Source organism: Sorex fumeus, unplaced genomic scaffold, assembly GCF_029834395.1.
Source record: "Sorex fumeus unplaced genomic scaffold, SorFum_2.1 ptg000063l, whole genome shotgun sequence".
NCBI lineage: Eukaryota > Metazoa > Chordata > Mammalia > Eulipotyphla > Soricidae > Sorex > Sorex fumeus.
In genome coordinates, this window is record NW_026606120.1 from 35,168,346 (window position 1) to 35,182,885 (window position 14,540).

Sequence of the window (14,540 nt, forward strand, 5' to 3'; positions counted from 1 at the left end):
GGATTCACTACCAAGATCTCACCATTCTACAAAGAAGTAATCATCCATATCAAGAGAGGGGTTCGGCAGGGTGATACCATTTCACCAAAACTCTTCAGTGCCACCCTCGAGAACATCATGCGACGACTAGAATGGGAAAGCATGGGAGTGAAGATAGATGGTTGGCAACTACACCACCTCCGTTTTGCTGATGACATCGTTCTAATAACACCAAACATCAGTCAAGCGGCACAAATGCTGAACGACTTTGACCGTGAATGTGGAAAGGTCGGACTACAGCTGAATCTTACAAAGACAATGTTTATGAGAAACAGCCTTGTTCCTGACGCTCCGTTCGCTCTCAATGGAACCACCATCTCCGAATGCAACAGTTATATATACCTAGGTCGAGAAATCAACATGATGAATGACCTGACACCTGAGTTGCACAGGAGGAAGAGAGCGACTTGGAATGCCTTCAAGAACATTGAAGAAATAACTAAAAGGACAAAGCACCTCCAGCTACGAGCACATCTCTTTGATTCCACTGTTCTTCCTGCATTAACATATGCCTCAGAGACCTGGACCCTACGAAAACAGGATGAGAACGCTATTCGGGTCTCTCAAAGAGGAATCGAAAGAGCTATGCTTGGAATATCACTATTCACTCAAATGAGAGATAGAATCCGGAGTTCTGATCTCCATCAACGCTCAAGAATCAGGGACGCTGTCTCATTTGCCAAGTCATCAAAAATCAGATGGGCTGGACACGTAATGAGGTTTACAGACAACCGCTGGACTAGAGCCTTTACTGACTGGATTCCACAGGACGTCAAAAGATGGCGTGGACGCCCACTTACAAGATGCTCAGACTTCTTCGTCAAGACCCTGAATGATCGGTTTGAGGCTCTGCATGTTCCTAAAACGAACAGATGCCATTGGGCTACGCTAGCACGCAACAGGGATGAATGGAGACATTACTGGCACCCGCTCGAGTAAATCGATGAATAACAGGGGATCAAGCGATCAAGTTATCAAGTGGGTGGGTTGGGGGACACCAGGTGAAGCTCAGTGGTTACTCCTGGCTCTGCGCTCAGGAATCACTCTAAATACAGTGCTCAGGGGACCGTAGGGGATGCCAGAGATTGAACCTCAGTCAGCTGCCCCCAATACTATCATTCCAGCCCTGTTTCATTTTCTTAATTGAATCATCCTGAGATACACAGTTACAAAGTTGTTCATGATCAGGGTACAGTCATACTGTGTTCCAGCACCTGCCCCTCCCAGTGTATCTTTTCCACCACCAGCGCCCGCCTCCCACCCCTTGTACTTTATTCTCCACATACGAGTGAGATCATCTGGTATTTGTCTTTTACTTTCTGACTCAGTCATTGAGTGACATCCTTCAGTTCCATCCGACCTGCAGTGAACTCCAGAATTTTATCTTTTCTCACAATTTTATCTTTTCTCACAACTGAGTAGTGTTCCTCTGTGTGTGTGTGTATCACAGCTTCTGCTCATCTGTTATTGAGCTCTTGGGCTGTTGTAAATAGTGCTTCAGTGAACACTGCTGTGCGTATGTCCTTTTGGATGAATGTTTTTCTGTACTTGGGGTAGAGGTCCAGGAATGGAGAATCCTAGATTTTATTTTTTTATTTTTTAATTTTTTATGATTTTTATTGAGGTACTGGATTTATAATACTGTTAATCATACTTTTCATGCATATATTATTCTAATATCACATTCATCTAAAGAGTGCCCTCTTCCTCTCAACTGTGTCCCAAGAGTTGGTAACTCCATCCCCCACCCCAGGTAAGCTCACCAGTTTTGTAAATGAAAATCTCTAGTTCTGATGACTCTGACTATTTGTTGTTCTCTTATTACATTTCTGATAGCCAATAAATGAGAGAGATTTTATTTTTTTTATTGTGGAGGTGGTGACACCTGAGTAAAGCTAAACTCCTAAAATTCCACAGAATTAAAAATCAATAATAAGTTGATAAATTTTTTCACAACATTTTTGAGTTTTTTAATTATTTAAATTAAAAATTGATGCTATGAATAATTTAGTACTAATGCTTTTTTTTTAATTTGCTTTTTGGGTCACACCCAGTGATGCTCAGGAGTTATTCCTGGCTCTGCACTCAGGAATCACTCCAGGCAGTGCCTGGGGGACCTTTTGGGATGCCGGGGATCAAACCCAGGTTGGCCGCATGCAAGGCAAATGCCCTACCTGCTCTGCTATTGCTCCAGCCCCAGTACTAATACTTTTTAAAATTTACATGAAATAGATAAATCCCCTAAGTATACAATTTAGTAAATGAGAAACTTAAGAAAAATTTAAGAGGAAACTCTGAACAGACCTATGAAAAAGTCTGAAAGTGTGTGGTGTGTGTGCATCATGGATGGGGCTAGAAGATAATGCTGAGTGAAGTAGAAGGCACAGGACGGATCCTGAGTGATCTCTCGTGTGGGCTCCCCTCCTAGGGACTAGAGGTACTCTGCAGAGTGGCGAAGGCGCAGAGGCACACTCTGAGCTGGGGCAGTGGGAGCCAGGTGGGGTGCTGAGTGAGAGGTGCTGAGAGAGGGGCGCTGGGGTCCTTGGTTGGGTAGATGGGTACTCACACTGGTGGCGGGCGTAGTGTTGGAATTATATGCATGAGAAATCATTTTAATAGTATTGTAAACCAAGCATCTCAAAAATAAAATAAAATTTTAAAAATAATAAAAGCGCGCTTGTGTAGGGGGGTTGTTTTGGTTTTTGTTTGATGTGGTACTAGGGATTCTAAACCACAGTCAGTACAATCATACTTGGGCATCGGAGTCTGCTCTGAAGATTACGTTTATGGCCTAACTAGCCTCAGGCTTCTTGGAAGGCACTTTTACCTGTAAGTGGGCCCTTCAGCTTCGTTAAAAGAAAAAAAAATAGAGCTATCAGGGCATAGAATAAACCTAAGTGTTTCTTTGTATAAGAAGTCAACTTGATCAGTGGTCTTGGAAAATGGGCACTGGTGGAGGGATGGGTACTCAATCATTGTATAAATGAAACCCAAGCACAAATATTTGTAAGTCTACAACTGTACCTCATGGTGTTTCACCAATCAATCACAACCATCCTGTTATTTGTCGATTGCCTCGAGCAGGCCCCAGTAACGTCTCCTTCGTCCTAGCCCTGAGATTTTTTTAAAGAAGTGCCACATTCAAGGCTCTTTCAGAATTAGGAGAATGAGACCCTTCATTGTTACTGGTATTTGGCATATTGGGTATGCCACGGGGAGTTTGCCAGACTCTGCCATGTGGGCAGGTTACATTCGGTAGCCTGCCAGTTTGTCCAAAGTAGGAATGAGATGATAAGATGTCATGCGGCCGCATGCTTTCGGGAGCTGAGTGTGATAATCTCTGGATCCTGGCCGTTATTGGGGTTACACGGCAGTTGGTGGGTGTAACTGTCTAGCTACTGGCAGGTCCAGTCCCAAACCGTGTAGGCTTGGAGATCTCAGCCCCACGTCCCACATACCTGGGTTCCTCTGCCAGTTCTTTTATGCGTGAGGCTCATCCAAGTGTGTGGAGAGTGGTCCCAGCATGGCCTTGGCTGGGGCCCGGAGGTCTTCAGCTGTTGGGCCCTGGTGAGGACAGTCAGGCACAGGGTAGGAGACTCTGCCTTGTTCTGGTTCACTAATAAAAATTAAAAAAAAAAAAGAAGTCAACTTGAAAAGGTGATAAGCTTTGTGATTCCAGTTGTGTTTCAGAAAGAGCAGAAAGTGGCACCACTGAAAGATGAGTGGTTTCTAGGATGAGAGAGGAGAGTGGGGATGAAACGGTTGGGCACAGGGAATTTTCAGTGCAATGAAACTATTCTGTGGTACTGTAATGTGGACATAAGGCACACATTTATCCAAATCCACAGACTGTACATCAAGAATGTATCCAGACAGTAAGCTTCTGGACTTTGAGGAATTATATATATCAGCGTAGATTAATCTGTTGTAACAAAGGTAGTCTTCTAATGGAACATGCTGCTGGTGGAGAGGGTGTGTTTTTTGTGTGCTGGTGGAAAGGGTATGTTTGTATATGCTGGTGGAGAGGGTGTGTGTGTGTGTGTGTGTGTGTGTGTGTGCGCGCTTGTGGAGAGGGTGTGTGTGTGTGCTGGTAGAGAGGGTGTGTGTCTGTGTGTATGTGTGTGCTTGTGGAGAGGGTATGTGTGTGTATGCTGGAAAGGGTGTGTGGGTGTGTGTGTGTGCTTGTGGAGAGGGTGTGTGTGTGTATGCTGGAAAGGGTGTGTGTGGGTATGTGTGTGTGCATGCGTGTGTGTAAGGGTGTATATGAAAAGACCTTCTAGTAATGTTCTTATGTCCACTCTTGTCGGCCTCTGACTGCTTGGTATCTCACTTTGTAATCAAAGACCAAGGGTTTGTCCTCATTTGATTTTGTATATTCCCTTGTTTTGTTTCTCTTTATATCGCAGATAAGTGGAATCATACAGTTTTTGTATTCTTCTCTGACTTATTTCACTCTGTAATACCCCCAGTTCCATCCAAGGTGCAACCAACTTCAAGATTTTATCTTTTCTTAGATCTACATATTATTCTGGGCTGGAGTGATAGTGCAGTGGATAGGGCATTTGCCTTGCATGCGGCCAACCTGACTGACCCAGGTTCGATTCCTCTGCCCCTCTCAAAGAGCCTGCCAAAGTACTGAGAGTATCTTGCCCGCATGGCAGACCTGGTAAGTTACCCGTGACGTATTTGATATGCCAAACACAGTAACAAGTGTCACAATGAGACGTTACTGGGCCCGCTCGAGCAAATCAATAAAAAACGGGAGGACAGTGACAGTGATAGTGACATAGTATTGCATTGTACATATATACCAAAACGTGTTCATCCATTCATCTTTCATAGGACATTTGGGTGGGTTACATACCTGGGCTATTGAACTTAATGCTGCAGTGAACACAATAGTCTTTGAGCTTTTTTGAATTAATAATTTTGTTTTCTTGGGACAGATACTAAGAAGTGGAACTACTGGGTCATATGGAAGCTCTAAGCATACTTTGTTGAGAAGTTGAACTTTAACAGACTTTTCTGTAAAAGCTGAACCAGATGACATTCCTACCAAGAGCAAAAGAGGGAAGGTTTCTTTTTCACTCAGCCTTCCAACTCAGGCTGTTGCCAGCCTTTTTTAAATTCCATTTTCACTGGTATTTTAGTTTCATTTTTCTAATTTGCATTTCTCAATTGTAATTCAGAGTTTTCAGTGTATAAAGACTTTCATATGCTTCGTTGATTTCTAAGTATTTGTTCCTGGACACTTTTTTTTTTTTTTGCTTTTTGGGTCACACCTGGCGATGCACAGGGGTTACTCCTGGCTCTGCACTCAGGAGTTACTCCTGGCGGTGCTCAGGGGACCATATGGGATGCTGGGACTCGAACCCTAGTTGGCTGCGTGCAAGGCAAACACCCTACCTGCTGTGCTATCTCTCCAGCCCCATTCCTGGACACTTTTATATTGAATTGTCTTTTTGGTTTCTTTCTCTTTTAGTTCATTGTATACATTTACATATGCAAACATAATGTAGATACTCTTTGTATCTTTCATTTCTAGTTCATTGCTTATCTATAGGAGTGAAATATATTTTTGTTTATTGATTTTGTAGCCCACTACGGCACTGTATTAGTTTATTGTTTCTTAGAATTTTTAGTGGAATTTTTAGGGTTTTCTATATGTATTATCTTACCATCTGAAAATAACAGTAGGTTAATTTCCTCTTTCCAAATCAAATGCTTTTGATTTCTTTTTCTTGTTTGAATACTGTTGTCAAGGACTTCCAAAACTCCACTGAATAATAGTGGAGAAAGTGGACGTCCATGCCATATTGCCTGATACAGAGAGGAAGGCTTCTTGTGTGTGTGTGTGTGTGTGTGTGTGTGTGTGTGTGTGTGTGTGTGTGTGTGTGTGTGTTTCTAAATGACCGTTACTATCTTGAGGTATATTTCTTTTATTCCTGTTTTGTTGGGGTTGCAACACATAGTTTAAGAAGCTAAGAATGTAAGATCTTTAACATGATTTTAGTTGCTTGAAGCACTATGAAATCTAGTTACCTAGTTAACAGATAAACACTGTAGGTACTGAAGTTTGTTGACATTTTTGTACTGAAGCAGTGAGATTGGCTTCTTCAATACTCTAAGTGATGCTCTTCTGGTCTTTGAAAGGGGAAAGGGTTTAGAAGATGCTGTATCACATTTCTGCTATTTCTGCTTTTGTTTTATTTTGTGAGGAGGAGTCAGATTTGAGAAAATGATTCCTATTATATTCTAACCTTAGAACATAGCACTGCAGCACTGTCCTCCCATTGTTCATTATTTGCTCGAGCAGGCACCAGTAACGTCTCCAGTGTGAGACTTGTTGTTACTGTTTTTGGCATATGAATTCACCACGGGGAGCTTGTCAGGCTCTGCCGTGCGGGGCAGGATACTCTCGGTAGCTTGCCGGGCTCTCAGGGATGGAGGAATCGAACCTGGGTCAGCCGTGTGCAAGGCAAATACCCTACCCACTGTGCTATCTCTCCAGCCCAAACTTAGAACTTATTTTTATTTATTGTTTTGGTAATATTAAGGGCACACTTAACTTTTATACAATTTTTGTAAACTAAATCATGTTATTAAGAGTAAAACCGAGGGCCAGAGCAATAGTACAATTATCAGGGCACTTGTCTTGCATGTGGCCAACCAGGGTTTGATACCTAGGATGCTGTTTGGTCCCCTAAGCACTGCCGGGAGTGATATCTGAGTACAGAAACAGGAGTAAGACTTGAAGATGGTCAGGTGCGACCTCAACTGCCCCTCCCCTCCAACCCCCCAAAATGAGAGTAGAATTGGGAGACCCAAGAGGTAGTAGGGGATTAAAGTGCTTGCCTTTCTTTGGCTGACCACAAATTCTACATGTGATCCCCTGAACACAGCGCCAGGAATTATCCCTGAGCACAGCTGGGTTTGGCCCAAAACACAAAAATCCCTAAATTACATTCAATGTGGATTTTTTCCTCTAAAATTAGAGCATTTAAGAAGTGCTTAAATATAGTATATATTTGTCTTGTGATGGTATAAAGTCTAGTCATAAGTAGAGACTGTATTGATAGAATATCACAAATTCAAGTTAGAAAAGCAAGAAAATAGTACCAAAATGAATCACATCAGGCAAAGAATGGCCAACTGGTATTTCTATTTCCTCTTCATTTGATTTCCTGTTCTTTCACTCTCATTATCTCTGTTTCTTTGAACCTTACTCCCCCTTGTTTTATTCCTTAATCAGTTTCTGCTCTGTGAACCTTAAGATGTACAATGTACACTTGGTTTGTTATTGACTTTTTTCAAGTATGAAAGTACCCTCACCATAAGACTAAAGTTTTTCAGTTCCTGTGACAGTGATCCTGGCCAGTGATCCCTGTGTACCAGAGGGATCACTGTGCTTGTAAGCATTCACCAGTGCTGATTCTCACCAAAGTCCCTTTGGAGATCGTAGCTTGGTCTTTGGTCAGATTTGTTCTGGAGTTTTGAAAATAACAGTAACAGTAATGGTTGGGGCCAGAGTGATAGCACAGTGGGTAGGACATTTGCCTTGCACATGGTGGACCTGGGTTCAACCCCTGACAACCGCCAAGTATGGCCAGGTGTAATTCCTTAGTGCAGAGCCAGGAGTAACCCCTGAGCATTGCTGGGTGTGACCCCAAAAGCCAAATAAATAACATAACATAACATAACATAACATAATATAACATAACAATAAAGGGAGCTGAGCTATGAGTGCAGTAGAGCACATACTTTGCATATATGACACCTTGCTTTAATCCTGGCATCACAGACTAAAATAAAAATAATAATGAGTTTTGACGATTTTTTCCACAGCTGGTATAAGGCTAATTACAGCATGGCTGAGAAACTAGACTGGGGCCGAGGAGTGGGCTGTGACTTTGTCAGGAAGAGCTGCAAGTTCTGGATTGATCAGCAGAGACAAAAGTAAGAATACCTTTCCTCCAGTTTTTAATAACACAGTGCATTTATAATTTTGTTTTTTATCTAGAGTCAAAGTATTATTTTTAAATTATGTTCCTGGGGCGGGAGTGACAGCACTGCAGGGAGGGCGTTTGCACGTGGCTGACCTGGATTCAACCCCCGGCATCCCCTATGGCCCCCCAAGCACCACCAGGAGTAATTCCTGAGTGCAGAGCCAGGAGTAACCCCTGAGCATTGCGTGGTGTGACCTAACCACCCCTCTCCAAAGAAAGAAATTAAATAAAATGTGTTCCTGACAGCTCAGTTTCAAAATACGAAAAAAATCATGTGTTGTACCTATATTCTTTTATATCCGGGGCTGTAATATTAAATAACATACAAAAAAAGTTTGAGTGGTATCCAAAGACATAAACAATTCTACTTAGCTTATAATTCATATGTATTGCAAAAATTTTGCTACTTTGTCATTCTCACTTTTTTTCAGAGAATCCACACTTAAACATAGATGCAGTTGTTCATTCAGTATCAAAAAGCATAAAAGTAAGTTTGAACAGTGGCTTTAAACTCTGGATACATATCATCAGCTAGAAAGTTTTTTAAAAAAATCATAGTCCCAGGCCGTATATTCCTTCAGTACAGCAAGTAGGATGCTTGCCTTGCACGTAGCCAACTCAGGTTCAGTCCCTGGTTCACATGTGGTCCCCCAAGCCCCACCTGGAGTGATCCCTGAACACAGAGCCAAGAGTGTGCCCTGAGCACTGCTGAGTGTGGCACAAAAACAAACAAACAAAATTATGGTCCCAGATTTTTGGAATAACACATATAGCACATATATGCAAATATACATGATTATGTGTTTGTATGTTTCATATCTTTGCATGCACTTTATGTTACTTTATTATTTTTTTGGTTTGGGGCTATTCCTATCAGTATTTAGGGCTTACTCCTGGCTCTGCGCTCAGGCATCACTCCTGGGAGGGGCTGGGGGACCATTTGGGGTGCTCGGAATTGAACCTGACTCAGCCATGTATAAGGCAAACGCCCTACTTGTTGTACTGTTTCTCTGACCCCTTAATATGTCCTTTTAAATATATGTATTTACGCTTTTTACCATGAATTAATAGTGAATTTACTGGCATTTGCAAAAACAATTACACATCTCCTGTTTGCTTATCCAGTTTCTGAAGCATCTTGCAAAAGCTATAGTGCAGTGTCACAACCAGGATATTAACCTTGATACAGTAAGTTATAAAACCTTTTCATCACCACAAGGATCCCTCATAATATCCACCCCCCCTTTTTTTTGTTGTGAGGCGTTGACCTGAGCTTTACATGTGCAAAGCATGTGCTCTACCGTGTGCTTCAGCCCCGCCCCCTTATATTGACTTCTGTATTCACCCCAACTTCCCAGCTCTTCTTTAGCCCCTGAAAACCGCTAATACATTCTGTCTCTGTGATGTCATCTTATCAAAGTTAGCATATGAATGGATTCATTTTGTATATAACGTTTTAGAGTTGACTTTTTTCTTTTTTTAGCATTGAGGTCATATCTAGCATTGTTCAAGGCTTACTCCTGGCTCTACGTGCAGGAATCACCCCTGGCAGTGCTTAGCAACCATATGGGATGCTGGGGATTGAACCAGACTGGGTGAATGCAAAGCGAGGGTCTGACCCACTGTGCTCTCTCAGGCCTGGCCCCCTGTGTGTGTGTGTATATAAGGTAAAAGGTAAAGGCCCTCCCGTTGATCGTCGATTTGCTCGAGCGGGCCCAGTAACGTCTCCGTTGGAGACTTTGTTGTTACTGTGTTTGGCATTTCGAATACGTCACGGGGAGCTTGCCAGGCTCTGCCGTGTGGGTGAGATACTCTCGGTAGCTTGCCGGACTCTCTGAGAGGGGCGGAGGAATCGAACTCGGGTCGGCCATGTTGGCTGCGTGCAAGGCAAACGCCCTACCGCTGTGCTATCGCTCCAGCCCTATGTGTGTGTGTATATATATATATATATATATATATATATATATATATATATATATATGCTGTGTTTATAAAGTTACTGAGAATTGAGTTTTAGGTATATAATATTTCAACATCAGTCTCACCACCATCTTCACTACATTACATTTTCTCCTCCAGTTATTCTGCATCTCACATGAGATCACTCGGTGTTGGTCTTTCTTCTTCTGGTTTACTTCATTCAAGATGATATTTTACAGTTCTAACCAAGTTGCCACAAATTGTGTAGTTGATTTTTTGGTCTCGATAGTTTTCTGGAGATTTATTCCAACTATTGTGTTTGTCAGTAGTTTGCCCATTTGTATCTGAATAATATTTCATAATATGGATATGTCACAGTTTGTTGACCCATTATAAAACATCTAAATTGTTCCCAGTTTGGATTTATTAGCAAATAGAATTGCTACAAATGTTTGTGTACTTCCTGTTTCTATTGAGGTACGTTTTGTGACCCAGCACATGGTTTATCTTGAAAAATGTTCCATGTGCACTGAAACAGAGTATTTGGTTTTGGGGCATGGAAATCCTTTTATACATCTATTAGCCTTCTCTTTTCTATTTCTTCCTTCAAAGCCAGTACTTTCTTGGTGATTTTTAGTCTTGTTGATCTATCATGAGGTGATAGGGTGGTGTTGAAGTCTCCAATTATGACTGTGTTGCTACCAATATCCTCCTTGAAGTCTGTTAGCATAGCCCTTCTTTGGGAGTGTATATGTTCAGAAGTATGATTTCTTTCTGCTCTATATATCCCTTGATTATTAAAAAATGGCCTTTGCTGTTCCTTCTAATCTATTTCAGCCTGAAATCTATGTTGTCAGATACTAGTATGGCCACCCCAGCTTTTTTGAGGAAGTTATTTGCTTGAAAGATTGTTTTCCATCCTTTGACATGAGTCTGTGTTTGTTCCAACTGTTCAGGTTTGTTTCTTGTAGGCAGCAGAATATTGGGTTCAGTTTGTTAATCCATTTCACCACTCTGTCTCTTAATTGGTGCATTTAGACCATTGATTGAGAGAGATTATTGTCATGGGGTTTTGTCCCATCTTTCTGTAGGGGTTTATTGTGCTTGCAGGGTTTTTTCTTGTCTTACAGTAGCCCCTTCAGTCCTTCTTTTCTTATTTTATTTTTATTTTTTTTTGCTTTTTGGGTCACACCCGGCGATGCTAGATGCTCAGGGGTTATTCCTGGCTCATGCACTCAGGAATTACTCCTGGCGGTGCTCGGGAGACCATATGGGATGCTGGGAATCAAACCCGGGTTGACCGTGTGCAAGGCAAACACTCTACCCACTGTGCTATCTCTCCAGCCCCTTCAGTCCTTCTTTTAAGGTTGGTTTTGAGTCTTTGAAGTTCCTGAGCCGTTGTTTATTCATGAAATGGTGTATCATTTCTTCGAGTTTGAGTAATTGTTTAGCCAGATAGAGTATTCTTGGTGAGTTGTTCATCTCGTTGAGTGTTTTCACTATATTCCACCATTGTCTTCGGGCTCAGACAGTTTCCTCTGATAAGTCTGCTGTAAATCTAAGGGGTGCTCCTTTGTATGTGATTTCCTTCTTTGACCTTGCTGCTTGCAGTATTGTGTCTCTATTTGTGGTATTTGTCGTACTGACATAACATTATGTTATGTTTTGGAATCTTTTTTATTAGGGTCTCTTCTGGCTGGCACCCTTTGGGCTTCTTGGATCTGGATGCCGGCATTCTCCAATTCTGGGAACTTCTCAGCAGTGATACCTTTAACTGTTGCTACTTCATTGGGGTTGCCTTCCTGTCCTTCTGGTACTCCGATGATTCTCATGATATTTCTCTTGAATTTATCCCCTAGGTCTCCTGTTCACCTGAGCACTATTTTGAGGTCTTTTTTCATTATATCTTATTTTCCTGTATGCTTTTTGCAGCTCATCTTCAAACTCACTGATTCTGTCTTCAGCTGTTGTCATTCTACTGTTGAGGGCACCCACTGAGTTTTTAATTTCATCTACTGAATTCTTTAATAGTGACACTTCTTTTTGTACCTTTCTTATTTCTGCTCTCATTTCTTCTTGTATTTTATTGGCTGTCCATTCCACTGTTTCTTTCATGTCCTCCTCTAATTTACTGGATGCCTGTTCCACTGTTTCTTTGAGTTCATTAAATATCCTCAACATTTCATCCCTGAATTCTTTATTGGAGAGATTATATTTGTTGGTATTCCCTATTGAAGCTCCTGGGCTCTTTTCTTTGTCCACTCATGGCGGGGATTTGCATTGTTTCTTCATGTTGCTGTGGTGGTATGGAGGTGGGACCCTCCAGTTCACTATCAGTATCCCCCTCTTGTTGCAAGAAAGGATTCTGGATTAACTTGATGGTGGTCACCTTTTCCCCCTTCTAGAATACCTACTTCCTTTTTGGTGCTCCTCTGTGACTTCTGCACACTAGAGTTGGCCAACTGTGTGTAAAGGGCCAGATAGTGAGTACTTGAGGCTTCGATAATCAGAGTCTCTCACAATTGCTCAGCTCGTCTGCTGTGCATTACAAGCTATCACCGACACAGCCAATGGCCATGGCCATATGTTGTAAACTGTGTCAGAGAAACACATAGGACTTGACCAAAAGTTGAAGTTTGCTGGGTCCAGAGCGATAGTTTAAAGGATAGGGCATTTATCTTGCACGCGACTGACCTGGGTTCGATCCCTGGCACCCCATATGGTCCCCTGAGCACTACCAGGAGTAATTCCTGAGGGCAGAGCAGGAGTAACCCCTGAGCATCGCTGGGAGTGGCCCCAAACCAAGGAAAAACAAAACGTTGCCGTTTGACCTTGGGCACAGCATTCAACTCTCTCCCCAGGAAGTGTGAGGTGCTCTGTGCCTGAGCCTCTGGCTCCAGGCCAGGATGGCTGCTTCCCGGAGCTGCCTGGGAGGGAAGCACGGCCTTCGCTGCACCCAGACCAGAGCTTTGGAGGGACTGTTAGTGGCGCCAGAGTCACAGATTTAAACTGCCACGCCTGGCAGTGCTCTGGGCCCTCTCCTGCCTCTGCACTCAGGGATCACTCCTGGCAGGGAGGAGCCATGTGCAGTGCCTAGGATTAAGCCCCTGGACTACCTCTCCAGCCCCAAATTAGGTTCCTTCTTTGTTCTGAAACAACTAAGCATAATAAACTCCTCAGTCCCTTGCTTGGCTTATTTACCGTTGGCTCTCTATCAGCTCCAGAGGTGTGTCACCCCATATGCTTCTCATATATGGTTCTACAGTTTCAATGGGGGTGGGGGGGCACACTCAGAAGTGTTCAGGGGTTACTCCTGGCTCTGCACTCAGAGATTACTCCTGGTGGTTCTGGGGAACCATATGGGATGCCAGCGATCGAACCCAGATCAGCCCTGTGCAAGGCCCTACCCACTGTACCATCTCCTCAGCCTCTATACAAATTTATACTTCAATTCATTCACTAAAGCTAAGTAAAACTTACAGTTATTTATTCACTAAACACTAGTTTCAAGTCATTAACAGCCTCTGTATGATTAGTGCCGACTCTACTGCAATTCGATGTATGAGGTTCGACTGGGCAGTGCAGTAGAATTTGGAAGCCACTAATCTTGAACAGTTCTGTCTTTGCAGTTATTTTTTGTTTGTAGGATTTTTTTTTTTTTTCAAATTTTTGGGCCATACCCGGTGTTGCTCAGGGAACCCTATGGAGTTGCAGGCATCAATCCTGAGCCAACTGCATGCCAAGTATTTTGTTTTATTGATAAATAATATTTGTTTTATTATTATTACAAAATAATAGTACAGTGGGTAGAGTGTTGACCTTTCATGTGGCCAACCCGGGTTTGATCCCCAGCAGCCCAGAATATTCCTGAATCACCAGAAGTGATTCCTGAGTACAGAGCCAGAAGTCATCTCAGGTGTGGTCCAAATACCAAAAAGGAAGAAGAAAAGTCATACGGTGTTATAACACGTCGAACATTGCTCTTTCGCACCTATGTGCAGCATTTCCTTCTATCCTTTGAAGTTTAGAACCTGATTCCATTTTGAGCCCTTGAGTGCACCCTGAGTATCAGCAGGTGGGCGTACTCTAATGGACCTGAGTGTACCCTGCAGATGGGTTTGCTCTTACAGCCCTCTCCCGGGTGTCTGACTGCATGCGCTTGCTCCCCTTGCAGGAGGCAGGCACTGAACCCGTACTGTGACACGCTCAGGACCAACCCCTTGCGACTGACATGCCGGCAGGACCAGAGGGCAGTCGCTGTGTGTAATCTGCAGAAGTTTCCTAAACCTTTGCCTCGAGAGTACCAGGTAACATTTTTGGGGACACAATTTTAAGGAAGAAACTATTTTAAAAGAAATTTGAATTATAAGTAAATTCTCTTATAAGGTCCAGTTAGTTTCTTTCTGTGTTAGGAAAAACAAAAAAGGAAGAATTCTTTTATTTTTTTAATTATCTCTGTACTCACTGTTGACAGTTGATGAATTTCTAGCAGTGCCTTATGGGAATGAAAAGTGATTTAGAGTATTGTTTTATCTGTTTCTAGATGGTGTTTTCTTTCTCATTTTTTCCAAAGTT

General features: G+C 42.5%; 1 protein-coding gene across 2 annotated transcripts in view; it reads left to right on the forward strand.

The window, feature by feature from the left end:
- LMLN (leishmanolysin like peptidase) overlaps positions 1–14,540 on the forward strand; it is a 74,665-nt gene that overhangs the window by 45,551 nt on the left and 14,574 nt on the right. For both annotated transcript variants that reach the window (XM_056127717.1, XM_056127718.1), the window contains 2 exons: positions 7,885–7,995; positions 14,140–14,272. In XM_056127717.1, coding sequence (XP_055983692.1) covers positions 7,885–7,995; positions 14,140–14,272 — 244 coding nt within the window. The remainder of the gene's footprint in view (positions 1–7,884; positions 7,996–14,139; positions 14,273–14,540) is intronic.